This window comes from Amblyomma maculatum, chromosome 1 (genome assembly GCF_055883805.1).
Source record: "Amblyomma maculatum isolate TAMU_Amacu chromosome 1, ASM5588380v1, whole genome shotgun sequence".
Taxonomy (NCBI): domain Eukaryota; kingdom Metazoa; phylum Arthropoda; class Arachnida; order Ixodida; family Ixodidae; genus Amblyomma; species Amblyomma maculatum.
In genome coordinates this window covers 331,703,140-331,730,706 of record NC_139344.1, presented here as the reverse complement: position 1 = coordinate 331,730,706, position 27,567 = coordinate 331,703,140, and the positions used below count along the sequence as shown (strand labels likewise).

General features: G+C 45.6%; 1 protein-coding gene across 1 annotated transcript in view; it reads left to right on the top strand.

Annotated features, from left to right (window-relative positions):
* cnk (connector enhancer of ksr) overlaps positions 1-21,098 on the top strand; it is a 53,186-nt gene extending 32,088 nt beyond the window's left edge. The window contains exons 14-20 of the mRNA XM_084587315.1: positions 2,015-2,220; positions 3,699-3,775; positions 4,906-4,974; positions 8,330-8,379; positions 8,773-10,313; positions 13,671-14,091; positions 16,479-21,098. Of these exons, the coding sequence (XP_084443441.1) occupies positions 2,015-2,220; positions 3,699-3,775; positions 4,906-4,974; positions 8,330-8,379; positions 8,773-10,313; positions 13,671-14,091; positions 16,479-16,507 (2,393 nt within the window). The 3' untranslated portion in view covers positions 16,508-21,098. The remainder of the gene's footprint in view (positions 1-2,014; positions 2,221-3,698; positions 3,776-4,905; positions 4,975-8,329; positions 8,380-8,772; positions 10,314-13,670; positions 14,092-16,478) is intronic.
* The last annotated feature ends 6,469 nt before the right edge of the window (positions 21,099-27,567 follow it).

Here is a 27,567-nt window from a genome sequence, read left to right as displayed (position 1 = left end):
ATTATTTATAAGAGACACAATTAACCCAGGTATGTTCATGCAATGCAGCTGACTCATACCAGCTCATATATGCAGCAGTTTAGATTTACTTATCTATATTCTGTTCCATATCAGTGTCCCTTTTTGTTGCAATATCTCAGGAATCGAAAAGGAGTGCCTCCTCTTGACTGGGAAGTCAAAATGTCCCTGTTGCTTCAATCACATAAGAATGTGATGACAGTGGCTGAAACAATAAGGACATTTTGACTTTCCAGTCAAGAGGAGGCACTCCTTCTCAACTCCTGATATATTGCAACAAAAAAGGACACTGATATGGAACAGAATTTAGTTAAGGAAATCTACACTGCCATGCATACGAGTTGGTAAAAACTTTTGGTTACAAGAGACATCATTTTCGGGTCCCTTGAGCTTCTCTTGTAATGAGGTTTAACTGTATGTAGGCCGATGCTGGAAACCATTATCAACGGGCACACTGGCAGTTGTGTGTTGGCAAAAGTGATGGGCCAAAAACTAATATAAATCTCACCTGCAATGCAGTAATTAGACATTCTTATTATAGAGTAGAGTACATTTCACTTTGCACACACAAGGCTACTATGGCACAAAGAAATATGTGTTGGCTGCGTAAATTTCAGTGGACCATGGTTACCACTCCACCTAAAAAATCCAAAGCACTGTGGCACCATCTAGTGATGAAAGCTAAAAGCACAGCATTGATGATATGAAGACAGCATTGCTTTTCATTGCAGAAAACACTAGAGAGAGTGCAAAACCTAATAAAACATGATAAGCTGTCTTCACTATAACATAACGAGCACTCTTGAAAGAAAATCGGCGATATTTTTCCGGGATATAGTATTTTTCCGCCACAAGGTGGCACTTCAGTTTGTTTTATGCAATTTTCAGTGCTAAATTAGGGTTATAAATTCTCGTTTTTTGGACGCTAGAGGGTTCAGTCCATACAATACAAGCAAGATCTTTTTGTTTCCATTGTAATCATATGACACATTTTAGCCATCGTTTGGTCCCTTAAACGCAGTTGTCTATTGAAAGAAAATGGTGACATGCCGAGATTCAGGAAGAGGACGGAGTGCGTTAGAGAGACACTCTTATTAGTGATGCCTTAGTTGAAATTGGGAAGAGAGAATGGACAGGGGCAGGGCAGTTATTGCAGAGAAGCAGGTTATTGGTGATCTCTCAGGATAGTGAAGTGGACTCCAAGAGACGGTGAATAGAGCTGGGGGCTGCAGAGCATTGAGTTCATAGAGGCAATAAACGTAGCTAGGCAGTGGGGCTGACAGTGACGCATCTTACTACACCTTGCCGCACTCTGTAATGTGTGCTGAATGGCACCACGAGAAAGCACGCCTGAAAATGAGGTGCATGTTTTATGTCAGGCGAATTGCGGGAAGTGCAGCTCTCCATTTGCTCATTTGTTTCTTCTTGCCACTTGTGAAATAAACAGACACACGCTTCTTACACAGAGTAGTTTGCAACTGTCTGGAAGCTCCATTGACAGGTGTTCACAGGTCGAGAATGAAGTGGCAGGCTCCCTTGAAAGGCAGCCATCCTACCAGTGACGTTGACCATCGCCATGAGGATCACCTTACTCCTGCCAGCATGGCATCATTGATTCGAGACACTCGTTCAGGGACATTTTACTGCTTCGTTGTTAAATTGTATCCAGCTGTGTTACATGTCAGTCAAGGGTCAGTGTTGGCTTTCAATTTTAGGATGTAAAAAAATGGAAAAATGAAAAGCGAAGAAAAGCAAGGCTCTCATATGAATTTTTCTTGAAGCTGTGCCTATGCACGATCTTGTGATTCAGAGGCGGTGTCGGTAACTAATTTTCCGCATCCATCTCTCAAGTAGCCTGAAAATTGGGGAGTTCTTCGGAATGGTCTCGAAATGAACTCTGCACTGCGGAGCTTGTGATGGGAAAATCATGGTGTTTTGTGGAGTACGGAGCTGCGGTGACGGTGGGTGCCGTCGCTGGTGCCGTCGCTGTCTGCAGGGGATCGTGGGGTGCCGTGCCCGGACCTGGGGGTGGCCGAGTGCGAAGGGTGGCTCCTTCGGCGCCAGTGGAGGGGGCAGCAAGGAACCCCCCCCCTCCTAGCGGGGGCGAGGGTGGCGGCGCCGGCAATGGCCCCTCCTCCGCCTTGGCGCCGCCGCTGGGTCCTCCTCCGGGGTCCCCAGCTCTTCCTCTACGCCACTCCCCAGGTGTGTGTCATCTTTAAGGCCTTTGTTAACGAACGGGCCGAGGCTACAAATGAAAACCTGTCCTAGATTATTACGCACAGTGCAGTGTTATTCGCGTGAGCTCTTCACATCATGGCTCAACACTGATTTTGAAGCGCTCAGTTATATTTCTTTTTTTTGTATCATTTCTGTCATAAGAAGAAACGTTATAAAAATACTTCTCATTTTAGGCCATGTAGAGCACTCATATTTGCACAATAAGTAAACAAAAACACACGCACTCATCAGAGCCACTCCACAGCTACGTCAATATACAGAGGTGTGCATTTTAAAAACAAATTATTTGCCTTCGTATTGTGGACTTGGCTAGAAGTAGTTCCGCGGGGCTTATTTTATATGTGGGAAGGGATTTCAAATGTAAGCTTCAGTCATTCGTGGTGCTTTACATACCATCAGTGACAGAAACTGAGGTAAAAAAAAAAAAAAAAAGTTGCTTGAACTTGTGTATGCACTGTGATCGAATGGTTGGCTGCAAATGCACCGAACATAAAGCTTTGCATCAGTACCAAAATTGAAGCTTTGTGTCAGCAGGTAAATAGATAGACGAAGTGGTGGCAAGTCCTCTCTACTTGAGGGAGAATGATTAACTGTCTCTGCTTTTTGGCCCATTATTCCAAGACTTTTCGCTTTCATTACATCTTATTGTGCACCTCATTACCTCAAAAATTATTGAAAATTTCAAGTTTCGCACCCCCTTGGAAATAACCTTTAGCCTCACAGGGAAAGCGTCTCATTTCTGTGCGCACCAATGACATTATTCTGTTGTTGACAACAAGAGGTCTGGAAAAGATGAAACATCAAGCAACATCATATAAGATCTATACTTTGTCTTACAAGGTGTTTGCAGCACTGGGAAAGGCAGAGGCACCCTGGTCCAATCAGGATAACTCGCACTACAATAGGGAATTGTGCTCCTACGCGCCTCTCGCCCCCCAAATTGACGGGGGTGACATTAGGAGCACAATTCTCTATTACAGTGCGCAGGGGCGAGAGGCACTTAGGAGCACATTGCAAGGGCTCCTCTGCCTTTCGCAGTGCTGCAGATATCTTGTGAGACTAAGTATAGGAAAATCCTCCTTGGTGGAGTAGATTTATAACAATGGAGTAACGGCTGCGCTTGGGTGGATGTCAATGAGTAATTACTCCCTTATAACACCATATAAGAGTGTCGTCAAATCTCTGAAATTTTCCTAACATGGCTGACAACTTTTACGCAAGACCAGTGTGCAAAGTACTCTCCTCCTAATCGGTGATCGTTGGAAAATGCTAAATTATGATGTAGCAAAATACTGCATTATGAAAATGATTACTAAAATGTGCACAACTTTCCTCTCTCGTGGGTTGAAGTGTTCAGTCTCACCAGAAATTTCTCAAAAATTTTCTGCCGTAGTTTAAAAAAACATCTCTGCTGATTTAGCAACATTTCCATGCCATTTCAGGACCAGAAAGCAGAATGCCTGCTGTATGTGCCTGGTTTTGTGGTGTCCCTTGCGCCCGACTGTAAATCTAAAAACTGGTAAGAAAATAGCCAAAGTATGCATGCATATGGCGATGACTCACAATGCTGGTGATAACGGCTGTTTAATATTTCTTTCACCGTGAGCGTTAATAGACTCATGCCCCAGAAAAGCGTTCGCAGAAAGTGTTTACAGAAAGTGTCTGTCCATGCTCCCGAAATTGGCCTCCCTGGACCCCCGAAGACCCTGTCCAAATTTTACTAAAATTAGTGTTTAACCTAATTTGAATATGACCAATTCAGTGGCGACCTCCAAATTTAGGTGGGCCATCCCAAAAGTATGGCCCCTGAACACTTGATTTGACCTCACCTGAGCTGGACTAAAATTGGTTTCTAACCTAATTAATGTGGCCAACTCACTATCATTGTTAACTTCTAAATTTTTATGGGCCATCCCCAAAATTTGTCCCCCTGGACCCCCAAAAATTGATTTCGTTCGAACTTGACTAAAATTGGTGCCATCTATTTTGACTATGGCCAACTCAGTGTTACTTCGAAGTTTAGGTTGACCACCTCTAGAATTTGGCATGCTTACATATTTATTCTCTGCATGGGAAATTCTACGTGCACCCTTGGAATTTTTTTTCTTGCAAAAGCATGTGTCACCTCACATGTTTAAAGAAAGCTGTATATGGGCGATACAAAGCGACTTGGCTGCACATTGAAGCAAAGTGGCGGGACGTATAAAGCACTACCGGCAGGTCCCTCTGTTTATGTGCCACTTTGCTCCAGTGTGCGGCCACTTTGGACTGAATGGCACTTTGAAGAGAGCAACCACCAGTGATTGTGACGACCCTGTACTCATGAAGATGCGAGTTTGCTAGTAAAAGCAGGCAGCTGAGCCCTATATGGTCCAGTGCAGCCACAGCAGGCTTTTTATGATGCTCAACAAAGTCTAGACACGAATGTGGCTACAAAAATCAGTTACTACTACAACTACTTTTGTTACTTGTTGAAGAACTCTTACCACAAGCTAGCAGGTACTACTGATAGGTACAGCATTTTGGAATCTGAATATTTTTTTTAAGCAGTGTTCTAACTATTGCTCATCGCATCTTCATTTCTTCTTTTCACATGCGGTTTAGCGTGCTATTAGTGCTGGAGTACATTGCCTTCTATCCTCTTTGCAGTGCCTTCAAGCTCTCCAACTCCGAAAACACTTTTTATTTCGCAACAGAGTCTCAAGCAGACACATCAAGGTGGGCCTAGGTTATGTCATTGTTCTTTAGTTTTGCAGAAATTAAGAAGTGGCCGTATAAAATTCATGTATTTCTTGATAAAAGCATTTATTAGTGCGAACTGTCAAGCAGCTTGATGTTTTTTTTATTTGATATTGGATGTACTACTACTCCCAAAATAAAATGGAGCACACGAACGAACAAAATTTCTGTTCAGTTTGATACTCTTGCCTTGGTGTTTGCCTCACCAACAGCCCAGAGAATGAGAGCAATTTTTCCCTAGGACCGTGCTCCATTTTATTTCGTGGGTGCTGGTACGTATATCTAGAGGGATTTTAGGGTAAGCGCAGAATGTGCCAGTGTCCCAAAACAGCAATCATTGTTTCCTCAAGGCAAAGGCGTCCTTGCATGCCACGCATATAAGTCAGACTAAATATTTTCACCATCTGTTGTTTTTCTTGCTACTTTTTGCAGCAGCATGTTTTCAACAACTGAAAAAAAGATATACAGCCTTTGTCAAAAATATATAGCCCAAAGGTTTCACTTCTAAGCCCCGTAACTGAGCTCGTTGCACTTCTACAGAGTTCAATATCTTATAGATGACAAAGCTCGTCGTCACTCTACTCAAGCTTACATTTATATTCCAGTACTACTTCCAGGAGCCCTATTACAAAGCTGACAAGCGACCCCCTTGGGCTGTATATTTTTGACAAAGACTGTACCCCTCTGTGGGTCACACTACTAAGGCAGGCCCTGCAAAGTGTCTTTTTTTTATTGGAATAATTCGACTTCCCTTGAAAGGTTACCACTTCCACTGAGGCTACATGAGCCCTTTTGCATGCATTCGTTAGTGGGTTACTCCTTCTGCCTTCATCTGTCTTGCACTTACTGGCCCTAGGTTTCAAATTTATTTTTTGCATTTAAATTACAATCTTTTTTCGCATCATTCATTACTGAGCCAGATGCTGTGCTGTGCACAACCATTAGTTCTGAATTTTTGGATGAGTCACCGTTGTAACTTTTGATCCTTAAAAGTGCAGTTTCTCTGAAAATTTTTATCTATGGCGGCACCCATTGGGATATGGTGTGAAAAAAAATTATATGTATAATCGATTCACACAGGAAGGGAAAGGCGCAGTATCTGTCACACTTGTTTCTGTGGACACCTGAACCGTGCCATAAGGGCAGGGAGGAAGGTGGGATTGAATTCTGGGAGGGCTCTGGCTCTGGAGTAATTTCGACCACCTGGGATCTTTAACGTGCGCTGACATCGCACAATCCAGGGAGACCTCTTCGTTTTGCCTCCATCGAAACGCAGCTGCTGGCGGTCGGGATCGAACCCAGGTACTCCGGCACAGTAGTCAGGTGTCACCACTGCACCACCGTGGTGGAGCAAAAAAAAAAAAAAAAAAAAAGTTGTTTTCAGTGAGCAGCTAGTAGTCTTCCCTTTTTGTATGATGTAGGGCCTTAGCGCTGTTTAACTCTTTCCCTACCGTGGGCAAAATGGCCGTTTTCTGTAGGTTTCAGTAGATATTTTTTTCTGTAAAAACTATCATGTCTAAAATTTTGTACAATACAGGAAAAGAAAGTTAAATAGATTTGCTTTGTAGGCATACCACTTTGAATATGAAGTTGTGGCTTTTAACACACAATATAATTTCCCAAAAACCATATTTTAGAAAAAAATTGAACAAAACTTGAGGAAATGCACATGTAAATGAAACAACAAAAATTTAATTTTCTTGAGATATACAAAATGCAGAGCATTTTATTGGCCACTCCCTGTGAAAAAATAAAAGCTTAGTATTGAATAGTGTTCTTGATGCATAATGAGCAATCAACGAGGGCTGCTGCAGAGCGCCATGTCGAAACGGCTGCCCGGTTCCCTTCTTGGGCAGGACACCACTCCCTGTTTTGCAGGAGGCAAGATATGGTGCCCAAATGATGTTGACATCCTGGAAATGAGATGAGTGACACGAACAACACACACAAAAAAAAAAGCCATCCAGAGCGGTCCCAGACGCATGCAAACAGGCCAACAAAGTGTGGCCGCCGTTTCCATCGTCATTGGGGACGGAACTGAATTCTGACGATAAAGCAGCATTTTCAGAGTCACTGCTGCTTGGGTCATCGATAAAATCGGTCATAGTCAGTGCGGAATCGTCAAATTTACGACGTTTCAAAGCGCGCGTCGTCGATGCAAATGCCGCGTCATTGATGTGGATGCCGCCAATCTCGCATGCGACTCCGACACTGCCGTGTGCTCGGAGCGCTTTCAAAAATAGGCACCTTGCGGGAAAAAATTAGACAGCAATAAAATATAACCTTAAGTTATTCAATTAAACGCTAGATGGCGTAGCATCTGCGTGAGCGACGCGGAAAGGTTCAAAATTTGCGTGCGAAGTCGTTGTTAGCGGACCGGAGTGCAGCCGCCGATGTTCCGGGCTGGTTTCCATCGTCAGTGGGGTCGGAAATGAATTCTGACGATAACTGGCAGCATCTTCAGAGTTGTTTCTGCTTGAGTCACTGATAAACCCAATCGTAGATAGTGCGTAGTCGTCAGATTTGCGACATTTCAAAGCGCGCGTTGTCGACGCGGATGCCGCCTTTCTCGCATGCTACTCAGACACTGCTGCAAGTTCGGAGTGCGATCAAAAATAGCCGCTTCGTGGGAAAAATGTAAACAGCATCAAAATCAAAAGTACAGTTATCAGACTAACTACTAGATAGTATAGCGTGTCCGTGAGCGATGTGGAAGGGTTCAAAATCAGCACGCGAAGTCATCGTTAGAGGGCTAACGATGCGCAATGGGCGTGGTAGGAAAAGAGTTGAACAACATACAAAAAAAGCAGAGGCCCGAGTTAGATTTTTGGTGAACAAAGCCTCTATTGCATCAAAAGACACAGATGTGATTTTAGGCATCGTTTTGTTCATCAGAGTTGTCATGCGCGATATCTGAAGCAAAAAATATTTTCACAAGTGACATGATTCGCTGGCTTGCTGTGAACAATTATTAAGGTTGTCTGGTCTAATTCTGCAAGAAAAGATTTGTCACTTGTGGCCATCTCAGTATTGAGCATGGAAAATGGAAGTAGTATAAGCCAATGATAAGTTACTGAGCCATTTGTCATGGAATGGCTCCTATTTTGATGCAGATGCATTAGCATGCGCCGAGTGCACTGAAGACTGCTTGGTTTGCGGACAATGGCCGGTTACTTTCACTCACTATTGCTGGTAATGAACTGCAGTGCATTCTAATTTCTTCAGGAATTGTGCTGTGAGCAGGGTCTGTAAACGTTGCCATGGACGGTCTACAAAACCTTGAAACTCGTTTAGGTTGTGCACTCTACCAGCAATGTCTTGCTTTATTTTCCAGATGGTTGACCAAGCTCCAGCAAGCAGTCAGAATTTGTCCAAACTACTCAGGTAACTGCCATGTCTTTTCCAGGCTTTTATTAGCATTACGATTTCAGCTTTTTAGGGTTTTCTTTATTTATTCATTTATTTATTATATTATTTATTTTTTAAGCCAGGGAGCCAAGTATTTAACCTCACTTGGCATGCATGCATTGATCTACTCAGTGGAGTGCAAATCAGGATGAAAACATTGACAAAGCTCTAAGGCAACATATCTTAGGATTGATGTAAAAAGAAGGTCACTTTGCAATAAGGTATTGATAGTTTGACCAATTAGTAGCCAGGTGTTCATTCTTGTTGCTTGGCCATGTGTTTGTTTACCTGTGCATTGAAGTGGCACTAGTTTCTGCAACTTCCCTTCTGAATATTTGTTGCTCTTTTTTTGTTTGTGTGTTTTATTAGGTCCCTGCTTGTGGGCGAGCGACAGCGACGAAGACGCGGTTTTGGACGGTACGGGTTTCAAACCAGCAACGCCACCCTCGTCGTTTTCCAGCCCCAAGGTCAGCAGCTCAGTGCCAATGCCTTTGGACAGGCCAAGGCAGCCGTCTCCAAAGCCCATGCCTAGAACCATTTTTCTGCGCTCTACTGTGATGCCGCCTCAGTTAACTGATTGGTCTGCTACGCTCTCCCCGTGGCGAACCACTGGCGAGCCGCCAACAGGAGGCGCTTCAAATGCCTCACTGCCGAGAAACCGTGAGTCGCCCACAGTCTCCTCTCCTTCGCCGGTGGATGTGTCTTCGGAATGCAGTGACGGATCCACATGCAGCCTCGCCGCTAAGCAGAGGTTGTCTGGTGCATGGGATCGATTTAGTGATGCCTTGGGCATTGTGCAGCCAGCGAAGAGAGATTTTTCCGCTGCCAAGTCTAAGCCACCGTCAGGCCTCTATGTGAATGTCGCCTTCAAGCACAACACTAGCGGTGCTGCGCAACCGTCCAGCACGCCAACAACTGGAAGCTGGCTGCAGCAGAGTGAACATATTCTTCCAGCCAACAGTACTGCTGCTGCTTCCAGTTCAGCTCGTTCGCCACCAGTGGCACCGTCGTCTCCGGTGCCAACTCGCGGTGTGCAGCGTCGGCCGTCGGACTGCTCCAAGCTGTCACGAAGCAGGACTGCCGACAACTTCCCGCAGGCAGCCCAGACACCGAAGGGGGAGACCCTGCTTGACAGGGAGTACAACAGGGTGTTCAAGAAGTCTCCCTCTGTGTCTTCCTCTCCAGACCCAGCCACCCTTTCAGACAGCCCTGCGACGTCTCCAGTGCCACTCCCAGTGTTGGCCACCTCTCTGCTGCCACGCTGTGCTACGAGCCAGGAGATAAAAGACCTGTACACAAACCGCCGGAACTCATGGAGGGGCTCTCAACAAGAGTTGATGATCCCACTTTCCTCGGTGGGCAGCAGTGACCTTGGGTCCCCACTGGAAGGGTGTGTGCAGTCACCAGATTACTCATTTCGGGACTACTCCACATCCGATTACCCGTCACAGCGACCAGATGTCATTCCTTCTCAATACCACCAGGCTCACATTCGAGCCCCAGCTCCTGAAGACGCGGGCACTGACCCCTGGGTGCCGCGTAGTGCCCCAAGCCCTTCGCAGGGACTCGAGCGAGCGCTTCGAAGCGGAAATGAAAAGCTGTCGTCATCATCCTTCCTGAGGGCAGGTTCTGCGCCTTCGTCGGCATGCTGTCAGTCGGCTCCACCTCCTCCTGCTCCGACGCCGTCCAAAACATCGAGCCGCTTTTTCCACTCGCCAAAGTTCCTCAAGAAGTTTGCGTCTTCCACGCGTGAAGGCCTCTCCAACATCCTTCGTTCACCGAGGCTGGAACGTAAAAAATTGGCTGCAGAGCGGGACATGTATGGATCTCCCAAGCTCAGCCGCTCAGCAGGTGTGCGGCTTCTCAAGTCATCTGCTTCAGCGTCTGCAGTGTCGTCTGCACCGGCAGAGGTGAGTTGTGTGGATTACAGTGGGCCTTTGAAAACCTACTGCACTTGGACGAAGCTTTAGCACCTTATACTGCTATGCTGCTAGTGAAAACTGACAAACGCTTTTATTTTTGTGGAACTGGTTTAGTGTTCAGTTTTGGGACTTCACTCAAGTGTGGCATTTGCTGGTGTATTCTGAAGGTTAGTGTGCTTTTCTGGTGGCTTATATATATTTTTTTCACACGTGCAATTGACTTCTCGTAATGTGAACTTGAGGACGACCAAAAACTTGCATGAATTATGCAGAATTGAAATTAAGAAGAGGACATTCTTTATGCACCTGAAGTTGATGGAACCAGAATGTTGATTTATTCAAACCACACGTTTGAATTAAAGCAGTTTGAATTAACAAGAGTCCATTCTTCGTTATTTCAAATGGTGCTTAGGATTTGAAGGGGTTCCGCACATTCCAGTTTAGGATTTTGTTTCATTCTTTTCTAGGAGCGAAGTGTTTTCAAAGTGTGCGCACAGTGATGCGGACTGCTGCTCGTATATTTTAGTGATAAAAACATAACTTATTGCTAGGCACTGTGGTGGTAAAAGCTGCCCCTCTCCAGAAAATGTGGCATTGATGTTGTCGGCACTGTGAGTGAAAAATCACAAGCATTCTTCTAACAGGTGGTAATTGGCAGGTGACAAGACAAGGCACTGGTGGATCGGTATGTAGTGTGATTTCATAAGACCTGATGACATGGCCAAGGTGACAGGATCTGCAAATTTAGCTGGCTCCTATGAGATGAGAGGGTGAGATGGGGTTCGAAACCCCCGGGACACTTATGGTGACGACCGTATACAACACAGTAGGGGCACAGGCTAAGGAATTGGGGATCAAGTGAGTAGCAGTGTACTCGCCCCCTCCTAGTCCCCCCAACTAGTCCCCACAAAATAAAATGGAACGCACAAACGAACAAAAGTTGGTTTCGCGGCGCAGGCAAATGCACATTTTGTAGCTTAGGTGCATGTGGGTCACTCGGATGTTCAGCTTAAAGGGAAGCTAAAATGCATTTTTGACAATTTCCTGAGATGCACGCATTAAAATATATGGAAGTTGTAGATTGTGTTCAGGAAATGGTTTGGCGCTACCATATAAGGTTTTGACGTAATCTACTATTAAATTTGCGACAATTCTCAGGCTTCTTCTCACAGCATTGCAGCAGTGTGGGAAAACTACACAATGACGTCGTTATGGGTGACATTTAGAGTTTCAACATCTTTCTCCCAATTCTTTCTGTGAGTCACTCGATCACACCAAACGACGCCTCGCGACATTTACCTTCATGAAGTTGGTTTTCTTCCTCAGAGCAATCATTTCCGCGTTGGAAATGCATCATCTCTAGAGATGACATCATCACTGGTGTCCCCACTTGTCACCGTGTACTGCGGAGAAACCTGAATGCCGAAATAGATTTATTTAGCAATTACGTTGTGAATTTAAATGCTAGCGGAAAACGGCTTGGCGTGAAATAACCTTAGCCTTCACACATTCGACTCCTTTAATTTAGTTGAATTCTAAAATCTCCTCAGTTTCCTTTTAACACTCTTGGTGTCTGCCTCATCAACAGCCCGATTGAAGGAGAGCACCCTTTCTACAGGCCCATGCTCCGTTTTGTTTTGGGGTCACTAATAAGGAGCAACAAACGGAAGTCGTTAAAGGAGCACCAGAACATTTGAGTCATTGCCCATCATTTTGGATGACTGTCTTCCTCGCACATTCCTGACACGAGTGCAAAAGCAAAAGCATTAGTGAAATCTTAGCATGCAAACTGGAGTTCAGAAAAATTCGGAAAAAGAAATGAATTGGACAAAAGCACGTTTTTCTCACCCAGTGCTGAGTCTGGGTGCAGCCAATCAGAACTGTGCCTTCTACACGCGCAGCGGAAGCTTGCATATATAATTGCTGCCTCACCAGGGCAGGCCAAAGCCTTGCATTTTAATGAAGTCATTATTCTGCGTACATGCTGTAGACAGGGCAGAGCTCATGAGCAGGGGCAATGGGCAGAGGTGATAAATGCAACAAAGAAAGCTTCCCCCATGTTTTCTTGTTGGCAGGATTGGAACAATCCCCCACCTTCATCTCTTGTTTGGCCTTTCTCTTCTCATTTTCGGCCGAGATTGTGCCGGCTGGCTTGTTTTTTTAGGGTGCAGCTCATATGCAACCATTCATTGATTGGGCCACATAGCTGTTGCCATAGCCGAGTGAAAGAAAGTGGAGCGGGCACAAGTTTGTTTGTCAGGCACACGAGAAGATGCGCTGGGCAGAGTATGGGTCTCACCGAGGCCAGGCCGGCATCAATGAATTCCCTAGACGTTCTCTATCTCTGGCTCTCCACTTTCTGTGCTCTCCTCATGTGTTCTTGTCTTGTGAAAAGGATTTTGTTATGACCACCTATATGTATGAAGTTGCTGCATTGCCTTCCACCTGTAAATGTTCTAAAAAGTAAACTAGTGTAAAACAGTCTCAGCCAGTTCTTTCTGAAGAATGAGTGATGCAACCGGTGGAAATGCTTCATCTGCCACTGCTACTGAACAAGCTACACGAACAGAAGCTCAGGGTTTTTAGCTTTTCAGTGCAATTTCAGCAGCATTCAGCTCTCACCTTCGCGAACCCTTGAAGCCAAATTTCAAGTGTCAAGCCTGACATTGTTCTTGTTAGTTTTTGCTTTTCGCTCACCTTTGTGCCTTTGTTTCAGATTTTGACCGTTGCAAAACACTTACAGCTCTCACATGTATAATATACTACATCCATTTTCCGAAGCACAAAGCAACAAAGTTAAAACTGGATGCTTAACCAATCAGAACGGCAACACTCAATCTAGCTGCCACCTCTCCCAAAAATTGCCGGTGCCTGCCGACAGCATCGGCCTGACATGATCATTTCTGGAAAACATTAAAATATTTAATATTACGATACTAGTGATCTCTTTGGGTGCTCAGGCAAGATAATGCCCCGAATTTTCCCACAAAATACAATAGCAACACACTTGCCTACGTCACAGGACTGCTTGAATACTGTCATGTCGTACTTTAATACAGTCGGAGCATCCTCGAGATTTCGTATTGTACTTGCTCCACAAACCCGCACTTACCTATGTGCTTCATTTCTGCATTGTACAACGATGCATTTAGCATGTTCAGGTGTGCAGAAATAACTACTCTGGCAACCTTTGGATTGGCTGGTGGAGGTCATTTCAGCATGATTATTTGGACCATGACTAGTTGCCCAGGGGATATGCCACAGGATATCTATAGAAATAGCCCATGACACAACTGCAGACAAAAGATAAGCACAAAACGGTTATTGTTTTTTTCTCAAACACAGGTTCCTGAAGAGACGTCACCGTCACCACTCACGCACAAAAGTGGCAGCAGCAGCAGCCTGAACAGCAGCACCTCTGCTGGCAGCTTTGTTACGTCATCGTCATCGTCACACTGCTACGCCGAAGTATTTGCTCCGCCTGGCTCGGCACCCCTGGCGCGACCTGAGACGCCCGAGACCCCCCGGGCGAGGCCTACGATGGGAGTATCCATGCTTCGGGGGAAGCGGCGCACTTCGTCGAGTGCAGCTGGATCCGAGGAGCGCTCCTTCTCACCCTGCTCGTTTGCATCGTCTACCGGTGGCAGTGGGAGTGGCGCCCCTTGGGCACGAGATGACGGCAGTGTCTTTGGCGAAGAGGTGTCGCCTGGTGGTGGAGACGCTTTCCAATTTGGGCATGCCACGATGGACGGGAGTCCTGAAAGTGGTGAGTGGAAGTTTGTGAAGGAAAAAAATATGCTGCAGAGAAGTTGCGCGAGGAGTGTTGAGGCTGGCCACAATCATGCCTCAGCAATTGCAGAAAATATGCCAGTACTGAGGGCACAGACTAACTGTCCCAGCTAGTCTATAAAGTGAAGAATGAAGGGAGTCAATGGGGTGAGACGAAGTTTAGTGCATGGCTTGGCCTATTTCAGTTTTGACAAAGGTGCATGTTTGATTTCAAGCATGGACTGCCGAGAGACGTTCTATAGGATATAAGGAACAAATTTAGTGAAACAGTGGTGGATTTTACAGTAAAATCCACAGCGATTCTATCCGTGGTGGCTTCGGAGCAATACTCTGAGAAAAACTACAAGCACTTGCGCCAACTTGTGCACTTGCTGTATAGGCACACTGTGCATGAAGTGGTCAAATTAATTCAATTGTGGAAGTTTGTTCAAAACCTTTATCTAGCTCATATTCATGATCTTTGAGGGCTACCCTTTAGGCTGAGCCAGTTGTGGAAGCGTTTTAGGAGTACTGTAAATATATAAACATCAATCGGTTCAGCTATGTTTTGTGTGTGGCACTATGCAGAGTGTATCCATTAACTTCATACCTTTGTTGCATTAAAGGCCCTATTCTGTAGAAAATTCTGTGTTTTCAGCATGTCAGCAAAAAGTCATGGGCATAGATCTGGCAGGTGGTAGCTGTAGCTGGCAGGGAACATAGCCGCAGGCTGATTGGTTCACGGGTTGTGCGACGACGCAAGACCACGCGACATGGCAGGCTTAGCAGGAACGGCCAACTCAGGCTTCCTGCTTTCAGTGGGCGGATGAGATGGACATCGAACCGTCCACTCCTCATGGATGATGAGTAAGACAGACTACCCTTAGTGCCACACAGGAATGACCATACGGCTTGGTTAAAAAAGGGCTTGTCGGGTGGTCTTCCACATCACCAGGTAGCTTGTGACTCTATGTTAATGCAGATGTGCTGTGCAAGATAATAAGGCACCAATTAATGGATTAGAGATTAAGAGAGTAGAGAAGTGGATATACGTAAACAAGGATCTGGAAGAGGAGCCCCAGACAGGAGCTATTAACGACGTCTCATCACACCCTTGAAGGCTGAGCTTAAGAAACGCATCCCCAACTTTTTTTATGCATGGTCAAAGTATGTAGGAAATATTGTTTTGGAGGCCTAAGAGACGATTTAGATTTTCTTACTGTCATCGAAAAGTCCTCAGCAGGGTTTGGAAATTGTAAGCAATTAGGCAAGCACACTAGATACGCTAGAACCTCGGTGATACGAATATTACGGGGTCGCAAAAAAATTCGTATCATTCGAACATTCGTATCACCAAAACGAAAAAAAATAATTATGCAGAAGCATGGGAAAGGCAGTTGCGCAGATCTATTCCGAGAAGGTTTATTACGGTCGCGCAGTCACAGCTTGCCACTCGTGGAGCACACAGCGCGACAGGCGATCGCGACGTCGGCGACATGCGGGCCGCGTGCCTTCACGGACTTCTCGCGGCACGTACAGCACGACAAGAGATGGCAACGTGCCGGCAACGTGCAGGCCACGCGGCGTCGCAGACTGCTCGCAATGCGTACATCGCGGCTAGCGGTCGCGAAGTCTACGATGTGCAGCCCGTACGCCCCGCCGCCGACTACTACTCATGGCCGCGCCGCTGCAAACTTTTTGCGGCATGGAAAACGATCACAATGCTGGCCATGTGCGGTCTTCCTGCCTCCGCATACTTTCGCGCCGCGTACGGGAGAACAGGAGATGGCGACATGTGGGCCGCACAGCATCGGAACGGCTCGCTGATCGCAATTGCGGAGCCAGCGTTGTGCGGTCCATGCACGCCTGCCATGTCTGCTGCAGCCAGCTGCTGTGGTTGTGATGTCTGCGATTTGTGGGCAACACGCCGCTGAAAGCTTTTCGCGACATGAGCCCGACAATCACGACATCGGCAAGGTGCAGACCACGCGTCACTGCAAACTGCTCGTTATGCGTACATACAGCGCAGCTGGCGATCGCGGAGTCAACGATGTGTGGGCTGTGCATAGTGCTCAAGGCTGCGGTCGCAGTTCGCGTGTTCGTATCATCTGTAGTGGCGCGGGGGAGTGTTCGGAACATCTGAAATTTTGCACATTGTACACAATGCACTCCGGCCGGGGAATTTCGCGAATTAGTATCAACCGGATTCGTATCACTGAGGTTTTACTGTAGCTTGGTCAGTTGCCATCGCATTTCCCTTGTGACCTTTTACGCAACCTTCTATGGGCTTCCGTCGTGTTGATTTTCTCCTTTGTTTTTCATTCTGCTCTCAGAACTGAGTATGACTCAGCCTTTATTTGTTGTTTTGTTTTTATTCTGTTGCAGCTTTAGGGAGTGGGTCAGAAAAGGATTGATGACCGTCTTCTGGGAGTGTAGAGAAATTTTGGGACTCAATGCGGCTACACCAACGTGGAAGTCTGTCGTCGCTATTCTGCTGTCTGGTTATAACTTGTCGTGTTCATGTAAGCTCTGGAGTGTCGAGCATCAGCCATAGCTCTGAACTGTACAGGGATACAAAGCTTCAAGTGTCGTATCGTGTACAGTTGAAGTGCAACAGACGACAAAACTTCTCAACATACTTTTGACACAGTACGTTTTTCGTATTTCAAACCCTTTACTGCTCTGAAAGCAGCACGTGTCATCACAAAGGTTGACTGATGTTCACATCATTAGCAAATTCTAGCTGTCTTCCCATCACTTGTAGCGTATCTCTAGAGGAAGAATTTACTAGGCAATCTTACATGCCAACTCTAATAAATCTTTGCTGCTGTCTCATCACTGAATGAAACTTTGATCAGAGAAACTGCTAGAGGTGGTTTATAAAGATTGCTTATGTCAGTTAACTCTGAAGGGAATGTATGATACTGGGTAATTGACTTAAAAACCATCTATTCTGGTACACTTTTAATGCCCTTCTGATGCTGTAGGAAAACTGACAATGTGAATGCAGCTGTGGTCATCACAGAGCGCAGTTTGTAGAAAGTGAATCGACACATTAGCATCGTCAGTATAAGTTTACGTGAAGGGTCGAGGTCAAGAGCTTACGAATCACGCGCATTCCTTGAAAATGGTATATATTTTGTGCCGGTGACCATGGAGGACCTCGAGGCAGGTGCTGAAGGAGCCTGTCGCGAGCTTTTTTATTCTCCTCATACACCGGTTCCCTTCTTGTAAACCGGTTACTATACAAGGTACACACACAGTGTACAGAGGCGATGCTGAGTAACCCAAGGTTGTGGTCTCTCTGGCATGAACTTTTGTGTACCGTGCAATTTTATTTCTGACCACTGCGCAGAAAAAAAAAAAAAATCAGTGACAGGGGAAAGTGCCACACTTGTACAGAGTGCCATTTTCTAGGTTCCTCACTATCCTTGAGGCATTTTTAGGTGATGTTAGCAGCGTTGAGTGATTGCTGCTTCATCTCCTATTTTTCTTTTTAGATTCTTGTCAATGGAAGAATACTTGTGTTGTATATTTTAATGCCACCCACAAGGTTCTTGCTGCTACTGTTTTTAGTTGTTTTATATAGATTAGGAATGCTTTGACCTTTGACTGCAATTGAGAATTGCAGGCTTGCTTTAAGGGTCTAGCACCTTTGATATCAGTGTAGCCCGCAGTGGTGCTTGCATGATGCACAGTATTATAAAAAGCGGTGTCTCTTGTATTTTAACTTCTGCTGTCTTTACATCTGCAGTGTTTTTTTTTTGTCTTCTGTTGTCATAATTGTATGCAAATTAATACCTCCGTATGTGCTATCTCGCAGCAATTAATACCCAAGTGCATGCCTGCTGAGCCAAGCCATCTAATTTTTCAGCCACAATTGTGCTATGTGCTGTCTGATGACCGTAATCCATTATGAATAATTGTACTTCTTCCTCTCTCCATGCTCCTTTCAAGTTTCAGGGCGTAGTGTGATCGAGCCCGCTGCCATAACCTTGAGAACGGGGCTGGGCCCTTGGATATGTTTATGAACAAACTCGTTTGCTGTTTGTTGTTTCGTCGTAGGAAGTTCCTGTCTTTTTAACTGTGGCTTGCCATTCAATGGTGTTCCTTGCTGCAAATCATCTACGTGAGTTTCCCAAGGTTACGCACCAAATGCAGCACAAGCTTTCAGCTAGTTAAATAGTGTGCTCATAACTGTACTGAGGCAGAGGCACAGTATGGAGCCCTGCCACGGTGGCTTGTTGGTTAGGACGCTTGACTGCTGATCCTGAGGATGCATCAAAATGCACCCGTGTACTGTTCAATGTCATTGCACATCAAAGATCATCAGGTGTTTGAAATTTCCAAACCATTTCACTATGGCGTTCCTCATAGCTGACGTTGTTTTGGAACTTTAAACCTATGAACTAAACCAGTAAAGCATGGTGATTGAGCCTGTTAGGAAAAGAGGCTAGTGACTATCCAGCCTGGTGATAGTAAAGGTTGTGTGAACTGTGTAGTAAGAAATAATGTTCTTCTGTTCTTTGGGCAAATATTGCTGGCTTTTGTTCCTAATCGACTGTGCATAGAGAGCAACAGCCATAATTATGATTCCATTGTTCTCAACCTTAATTGGTGCTGTGCCGTGGTGTCTCAGTGGTTAGGGCGCTCGACTGCCACTTTTCAATGGAGGTGAAAAGCAAGGCACTCGTGTACTGTGCGATGTCAGCACGTGATAAAGAACCCCAGGTGGTTGTCATTTCTGAAGTACTCCACTACGGCATTCCTCATAGCCTGGGTCGCTTTGGGACATTGCTGTAAACCCAACCAAACCAGACCGTCAATCGGCAAAGTGATTTTCTCTGAGGTTTCAAAATAGGCAAGCTTTCTTACTGTAAGTTTGAGAAGGATAAATAACTCCTTGAAGCAGAATATATGATGATGGATGAGAAATCACTCCATTTCTTTACTCCTGTGGACTTGCCACCTTAACATTTTTCCAATGCACAGACCTTTATTTTATATCTTCTGGTCGATGTTGGTAACTGCCAAAGCCTTTGCTGTAAGAGTTTGTCGCGTGTAGACATTGTGTTGCTTCTTGCCGGAGTTACATGCAGGGTAGTACAAAGGGCAGAACTGGCTTCTTAAAAAGGATCAGGGTGTGAATTGTCGCTGAGCATTAAGGAAATTATACCTGACTTTTCTTGCAACATACACGTTTAATGGTAATCTAATCTACTAGTCTACCCTGTGTTCTTGGGAATGCTCTTTCGTCCCCATTGCCGATGCCGCTTTGCTGTCAAGTGTTGTTGTTAAGTCGTGCTGTTCAGCCTTTGCTGTCAGCGGTGTCTTTCACACTGTGGACATCAATCGGTGCCAATGCTTAGCGGAGATAGCACCATGTGAAGTGGTGACTTGGCGTTTTGCACGCATCAGTGTATATTTTGAGAGCATGCTTTCTCAGTTTGTGTAGAATAGTCACTGTTATTCGTGGGGTAAGAACAGGGAGAAGGTTTGCTGTCATTTTGACTCAGGGGCCAATCTAACCATCTAATCAAACTTGACAATGTTCGTTTTTTTTACTTTGACTTCTCTTGGACTTGCCCTCCCCTAGTTTTTTGTGGGGAACCTGTGCTGTTGGTGCCAGCTGACTGTTTGTTTGTGAACCTTGGAACAATGCAGGTGGACTTGTGTGGACACTGTGCGGGCATGGCTTGTGAAAAAGGATGTGTGACTTTGCTTTCTGTATTGGGGTGCATGTTTTTGAACACCTGCAGTTTTTGTGCAGTCATGACAATGGTTGTTCACCAGGTGCTGAAATGAACCAGCCTTTGCTATTGCTGATCAGTTGCGGATATATGGCGCTGTCCACTTTTTAGGAGTCTGTAGTGTCCTATCAGTTTTAGGATGTCCTTGAGTAAGTGAATTTGGCCTGATCGCCTGTCATCTTGGACAAGTTGTTTTGTGAGTAAAGTGCACTACAAAACTCCACATATGCTGAACCCTAAGTTTTAAAGGAGTGCATTTAATCAAGCACCGATAAATGTTATGAAAAAGAGGGGTGCTTTGGCTTCCTTTTTCCTGCCTTGTTTGGTTTCGCTTTTCTGTTGACATGTGCTTTTTTTGTTGTTGCTGTTAACGCAGCTTTCCCTTCACTTTTCTTTTTTCAAATGATTACATTATAATGATCCCATGTTTTTAAACGATGGCTGACAAGACATTAGTGGTAAGTTCCAAACAGTTAGTACTGGAAGGAACACATGCTATAATTATTTCACAAGTCTATTGCAAAAAACTTACATGCTGTAGAAAATAAGGCTTTTGCTACTTTTTTTTCTGTGTGGAAGCTTTTCTTGAACCAGTTTACTGTGCAGAGAGCTGCACTGTTGACACTTGAGCTAGTATTTCAATTTTTCGCTACTGTTAGAACATCCTGAGGTGAATGAAAATCCTCAACACAAGAGTTCATTACAAACTTGTGATGAAGAAATCGAACACTTGAAAAGTACGGCTTAGGAAGTTTGAACTCTTGAGGTCTGCAGGTATATAAAGCATGCATGGAGGGCCAACTTGTAACACATATGGTGGATTTTACATTCAGCTCTGAAAGGATTTGCTTAAGGACGTTCTAAACAGTCAGGCCTTCACAATGCTCTGCTTGCCCATATTATCAGAGCTTTGCTATATGCCTTTGTGTACAATAATTTTTTTGCATACCAGTACCTCACCTGATGTGGTCTTGTTGGTGAAAACTGCAAAACTTCTTATACTGTGAATAATTGCAGGCTATGCGGTGATACTGCGACGTGAGAAGTATGACTGTGTTGCAAGGGGAATTCTGGTGACAGTGTGTATAGGTTTGGAAAGCACTGGTTATTGTGAAGAAGCTGTGGTATAGAATGTATGCTTTTTAAATGCAACAGCCATGTACAAATGTATATTTTTGTCCCTGTATTGTACATAGGATTGTATACACAAGGTGCATATATTAAATATTTTATTCCGTGTTACGCTTCATAACAATGTCTCAGAATCGATTACTGACCCTGACTGCTTGCACGAAGTTGCCTATGCCTTCCAGATTCAGTGTGAATGACCTTTTAGTTTGTTTTAGCTCTAGCAGAAAGTCTTTTTCACAAGTAAGTTGCAAGGTCATACATATCATGAGGCTTCTTGGGACAGGCCATTCCAGAAACACAAAAGGTTAGAGTGAGAGAATATGAAGCACAGTGACAAATATATGCACAAGGAATGGGGCATGATAACTTATTACAGATATGAATGGATTCTGTCTGGTATGGTTAAGCCATGATAATAGTCCTTATAATGTTGTGACAGTGACACAGTGACAGATGAGGGGTAGTGGCTGCCACCCCAAACATTTGCTGGGTCACATGCAAAAATTTGCTGAGCACTTCTGTCAAGCCCAGGCAGAAGAATGTATTTCCTCAGAGTACAGCTTATACTAGGTTCCCCTACAGGCAAATGTTGCTGCATTCTATTAGTAATTTTATTTATCTTCACCAGAATCAATGCCACAAGGGCATCATGTTTAGCCAGAATTTAACACCGTTTACCCTTTCTCTTTTTTCTGCCCACTGGCTATCCATGATCAGCTTGCTGCAGCAAAAAAGCATGCAATGCCATGAAGTATGTACTATACACTATGATTGCATAAGATAATTTCTGTGGGACAGGACGGCATACAGCTCTCGTATGGCTTTTTCTTCCTACCCGCAGCACCTTACAGGAATGATCGGTTGCTGCCGCTTACGTGTTCGGACTGCATATGAGTGGCGTGATCCAATCCATCAATTACAGTCAGTCTCTGACTATAACTTGCAGACTCCAGTCCCGCATTTTATCGGGCAGCCCAGAACCTCTCCCATCATCCCGGCTTTCGGGAAAGTGGATCAAGTGCCTTGTTGGTGGCCATATATTGAGTTAGACGCAGTGCACATTCTGAGTACCTGTGTGCTCTTGCAGACAGCATCATGCGTTAAATCCTGATATGAGATCCATAGCTGGCCTCTAGGAACTAGTTTTGAATCGTGCATCTTTGCTTTCTTGTCTTGAAATTCATTACACATGGAAACATTACTGCAGAGGTACGAGTACGGATTGTTTGCTCTTTCACCTGTTTTGCGACTTTGTTAGCATGCAGGCCTGAAAGCATCGCAAGCAAACTGCTCATGTGGTGCAGTAGCTCACGTTTGTGTTTTCGCTAACGCTTTCGTCTGCTTTTCATTGTGTCCCGAGCACAGCAAGTTGAGCTACTTAGTTAATGGGCGAACTTCGCCATGAGCAGCAACTTTGAATGAACCCCTCAAATCTGAATTCTGCCAAGCACTTCGCATAAGGGCCTGTCCTGTTCTGTTCATAATAAGGACTTCAGTATGACATGGACATTAGGATAAGCGTATGTACATCTTCACTGCAAAAGGCTGCGTCGTGGTGAGCAGTTCGCATCCCGTGCTGTCAGGTCGTGTGACCATGATGCCGTTTTCTGTCGGAGTGGGAGCCAGGACTTGTCAACGAGTACTAGTCTGTTACAGGAAAATCTAATTTGCCTAGTGTGACCTTTGCATGGGGTAGGCAAAGAAGAGGACTAAACAGTACCAAAGACAACCAGACAAGGGATAATGATTACTTGAATGAACTACAACGAAAAAAAAGCAACATTAAAAAGTCATCCCTGTAACTGCTTGAATATGGCCCTTGAGAAAGCATCAATTCTAAATCGCAACAGTGTGCTCAACACACGATCAAAATCCGACATTGAATGCCAGCTTTAATACGGCAATGCTCTTCCAAACATAAACAATACAATGCGGGAATACCACCCCATGCTAACATGTAGCAACTGCCTGAAGAAAATATTCCTGGAGGCACCAAAGGTACAAACAAGCATAGTACAAACCTCATATGTATTTTAGTACATTCTACGCTCTACAGCCACTGTTCAACACAGCCACATCCTTGTTCTCGTCCCAGACGTAGGATGTGCAATCATTTACAAAGGCAAAGGGACACCATGGTCAAAAGCACTGCAAATGTTTCTATTTTTCACGTACAAGGAAGCTTTAATTGCACATCGGCATACATTGAAGAGCCATGCCAATCATTGAGCATGAGGTTAAATGGTCATCATGTAGACACAGACAAAAACCTGCCGAAAACAGTTTCCCAGCATTTCAATCAGGATGGCCAAATTTTGATGAAATTATTCTGCAGTCAGGCTAATTTAGATCTTCAAGGAGCAGAAAATACAGAGACATTTCTAATCCATAAATTTAGAATATTGCCACCAGCAGGAATAAATATCTCAAAAGGAAAATTGGAATCCCTTATATATATTCCCCATGCGCCATAATTAATTGTTCTGGAAGACAATCACAGCATGAATTATAGAATTTATTATGGCACATGTAGTATTTCCTTCTGCAGCATGAGCCTGAGGTGTATTTCCAAACATTTTTGTTTTTCACTGTTTATTTTATTTCCTCTTGAATTCCTTTTTTTCTTTTTTCTTTCTGATAATGCTCTCCTTGGCAGGTAGGGCTTATGGGGGTTATTCTCGAAATAACGTTCCAAATGGGGGCCAGACGCGGAAGTCACCTTCTAATCTCAGCATGCCAGCCCTAACAGTCGATGCTGGGACCCCCAACCCGCTGTGCAAGAAGTTGCCACTGCGGCGGGTTCGGGCTTGACGGGACAGACAAAGGTTGCGTACTGGAACAGACTTTATTCTGCCCGATTACACGGCAAAATGCAACACAAATACAATCGCCGTAGCGAGCGAACGCCCCGCTCGCGTACGGGGGTGAAAAAAGGGGAAGCACACGCGAAAAGGAGAGGAGCGGGGCTTCGCGCTCACGGCCCGCAGCTGTCAGTGCGTACGATGACCGTTGACTCAGGTGATGTAGGCGGTCCCCGAAGGAAAGTTTGAGCCGCGCGCGTGACGCGCTTGTCTAGACATATCTAGAATGTCTCCGGGTTACGCCGGGAGGAAAGAGGGAAAACCCGCGGCGGCGTCGCAGCGGGAGACTGGGAGGCAGTGGGGGCGGCCGATGGGGGATTTATATGTGTACCCGACAAGCTCACACTAAATTATTATTCAATTTCTTTTATTGTTCTTTCCTCTTTCTTTTATACCATTCTTAGCCTATGCTGAATGGTATTCAACTACTTCTAGAAAGCTTCTGACAAATGCCCCTTTGCATCTGTGTTGCTTATTAGGGCCCTCTGGAATGAATGTCCTCTTCCAAGAAATGCCTGCCAGCAAAGAACGTGCTTCTGATGCTGATTCATTATCTACCTTACATTTTACTTTTCCCTGCTGCTGCTGCCTTTTTATTTTATTTTCAGGTCAATGCATGGTCCATCAGTTCCAGGTTCATAGAAATTTATACCCAACAAAACATTCATTCCATGCTCTCCTACTTCACTTAGTAATTATTTTATCCTATTATTAATCGCTAATGACCACTCATTCGATATGTAATCGCCACAGGGAGTCACATCCGGCGACACATTTTGATGACAGGTTTTGTGGCACAACATAGTCTAGTAAGGCTTTCGCCTTAGATATGATAATAAGAAAGCATGAAAATGACCGCAAAGGTCATGGCTAGGAGCCTCATATTGCACTCCCTTGCTTATGCAACCACTTGCACGCTGGAATCCTCTCGCAGAGCTTATTCGTCGGCGCGTAACACTCGTCAGATGCAGATAGATGCTTCGAATCGGGGTTCAGCGGTTGCTCTCGCTTTGCTGGCGAGATCAAAGCTTACTCTAAGAACGCACTCTTCCTCTTCTTCAAAATGTTTACATATTCACTGGCGTGTTGTGCGCGGTGCATTGTGGGTAATTGAGGCGCAGTGGGCCATTTTTGTGTCCACGGAACGAATATAGGGCGAACGTACATATCAAGTGCTGTCGTGCGGTTCTACAAGCAGTGGCGTCCGCAGCTATATGTTGTTTATTGAGCTATCGTAGACTGTAATAGACGCTTATTGCACAGTGTGAACAACGGAAGCTGAAGAGCTGCGCGAACGACCTCGGCATTTTAAGGTTCCGGAAGTACACACGAGATGCGATGTCATGTATGGCTGGCACGTACGGCTCATCCGCACAAGTATATGATGGAATATGAGAAATGTATGTCAGAATGGGCTGGACAGGAATATTCCGGATGTGCCCTAGCAGCCAGCTCTTGTCACTATCCGTTCATGACTGTTCTTCACGCACTCGGAAGACACATTCCCGGTTAAAAGAGCAGCGCGGCAATGTATTGCTTCCAGTCATGCGCATGCATGCAGCGCGGCGCCAACACCTCCTCGCCGTGTTTTGCTGCAATAAAATCCTTCAAAGAGGGCTCGCTAAACTTTGTGTTTGCCGTACTTGCCTCATTCGATCAGAAGTCGGATGTTCGCCTCGTCTGTGTCGGCTGATGATCAAAGCAGACCGCATGCAGATTCGGCGAAGGAACGTAGGCGGGCAGAGTTGTTTTGCAGAAGGTTTGAAGAACATTACAAACTTATTTATCTCTAATAACAAATCAAGTTTAGCTTGGCCAGAACTTTGCTGTATTTCAAGAGTTTTGTTGTAAAAAGTTATTTCGAGCCCGCAAGGCAACGAGGTGGCGCCACCGGTGTCATCGCTGTGGCCTGTGGCAGCGGTTTCTTTTGCTTCCTTACCGCCACAGACGATGCAAGCATCTGACTTCTTCTGTCTGATCGATTGAGGCAAGTACATCCAACAAATTTTGTATAAAAGATACTGACTACCAAACGCCATGTCTATGCAGAATATCAGCTACAAAAACTCAGCGGTTTAGTTGGTATGAACGTTGGACCGTTGGACGGCACGCACGTAATTGCACAAAGAGCGAGTTCGTCTGCTTCAACCACGGCTCCTAACCCAGCCGCTTGTAACGTAGAGTTCTTCGAGCGGTCAGTAGGCTTGAGATTGGTTTCTTGTGACGAAGCCCGTCCGTAGGACAAGAAATTCATGAATGTCGCACATATTTATGCGTGGGCACAGGCCGTCGCTTACCGTGCAGTTGCGCATATCGACTGCACACGGGTCGGTACCGAAGTTTTGTTTCGTACAGGTCTCTGTCACGTCACGCGCACTTTGCCGATAACTCGAACTGTCACTCATGATACCGATTGAGTTTTCATAACGATGGTGCTGGCATGAAGCAAAGTGACAAAGCAAACGGACGAGGACGAACAGCTAAGCTAACCGCCGCCCCGTACTAGTACTAGTCAGAACAGGACTCAAAGATGGCGTTGGCTGCATACTGACGTCAGCTGTGACGTCACGTAAACGCGCCAGCGCGCGCGGAAGAAGCGGCACGACCTGCAGAGAACGTGGGGAAGACGTCCGCCCGCAGACAAAGCCGACGTGAGTGAGTGAGTGAGTGAGAAGACTTTATTTACACCTTGGTTGGTCCATTCATATTTGTAATGAGGCGCGAATGCGATGAGGAACGCACAAGCACGCGCGCAGACGGTATCTGTGCGACCTTACACTCCCGCCACTACTCCCCTCACACACATGCTTCGAATGACCGCTCCTCTATTTTGAAGCGAAGGCTTCACTACGCTAGGTAGAGCCAGTCTTCTCCTGGGCTTCAGTTTGACCTTCATTTGATCTTCAAGCAGCAAGTGGACAAACTGTGGCTATGTGATTCAGGTGTCTATAGAAAATGTGACAGACACTGTGCCTTTCCTTTCCTATAGGGAGCTTGCATGAAGCGATGTATGCTGGGTAATCTGCCATGATGTTGTCGCTGGCAGCAGACGACGCAGCACGTCACTCACACTAGCCTCATTTGCAGGGTCACGTAGTGCGCGCAGACAATGCTGGCGCGATTAGACAGACCGACTGTGGGTTCTTCACAATTCCAAAAGTACGTATGCACGAGTGCGGGAAGGTAAAGGATCCCTCTAGCGTGCCGATGCGAATGGCTCGCACGGGCCAACACACGGAGATCGACGCCAAACCGGGAAAGTATCAAACTACTTGCCAGAACTAGAAGTCATGAATGTCGGCGATGCGGCGATGTCGACGGGCGGCCACAGGTCCAGACGCATAGTACAGCCAGTCGTCTGCGCCTAGCGTGAACAGGTCCGCGCCGCACTGCTTTCGAAAAGCCGCTTGTTTGCTCTCCCCTTACCGTCTACGCCTCGTCTTCTCATAAGGGCCCCATGAGACGTTCAGCGGGAACGCACAGGTGCCTGCTCTAGCTCGAGAACTCAGCTACCGGGCGGAGCACCCTCCTCAGCCTGCCGCTTCCTCTGACGCTCCCCAAAGCACTCATTTACGCCTTGTTACATACACGGACATCCTCCAGCATTATCGGCTCGAACGGTGACCCCCCTGCACACCGGGAACTATCCCGGCGCGAGGCTGTCCATTGGCGCAAAATACAAACATGAACCTTTGCAAACCCATGGCTATATAGCAAAATTTTCCCAAATCT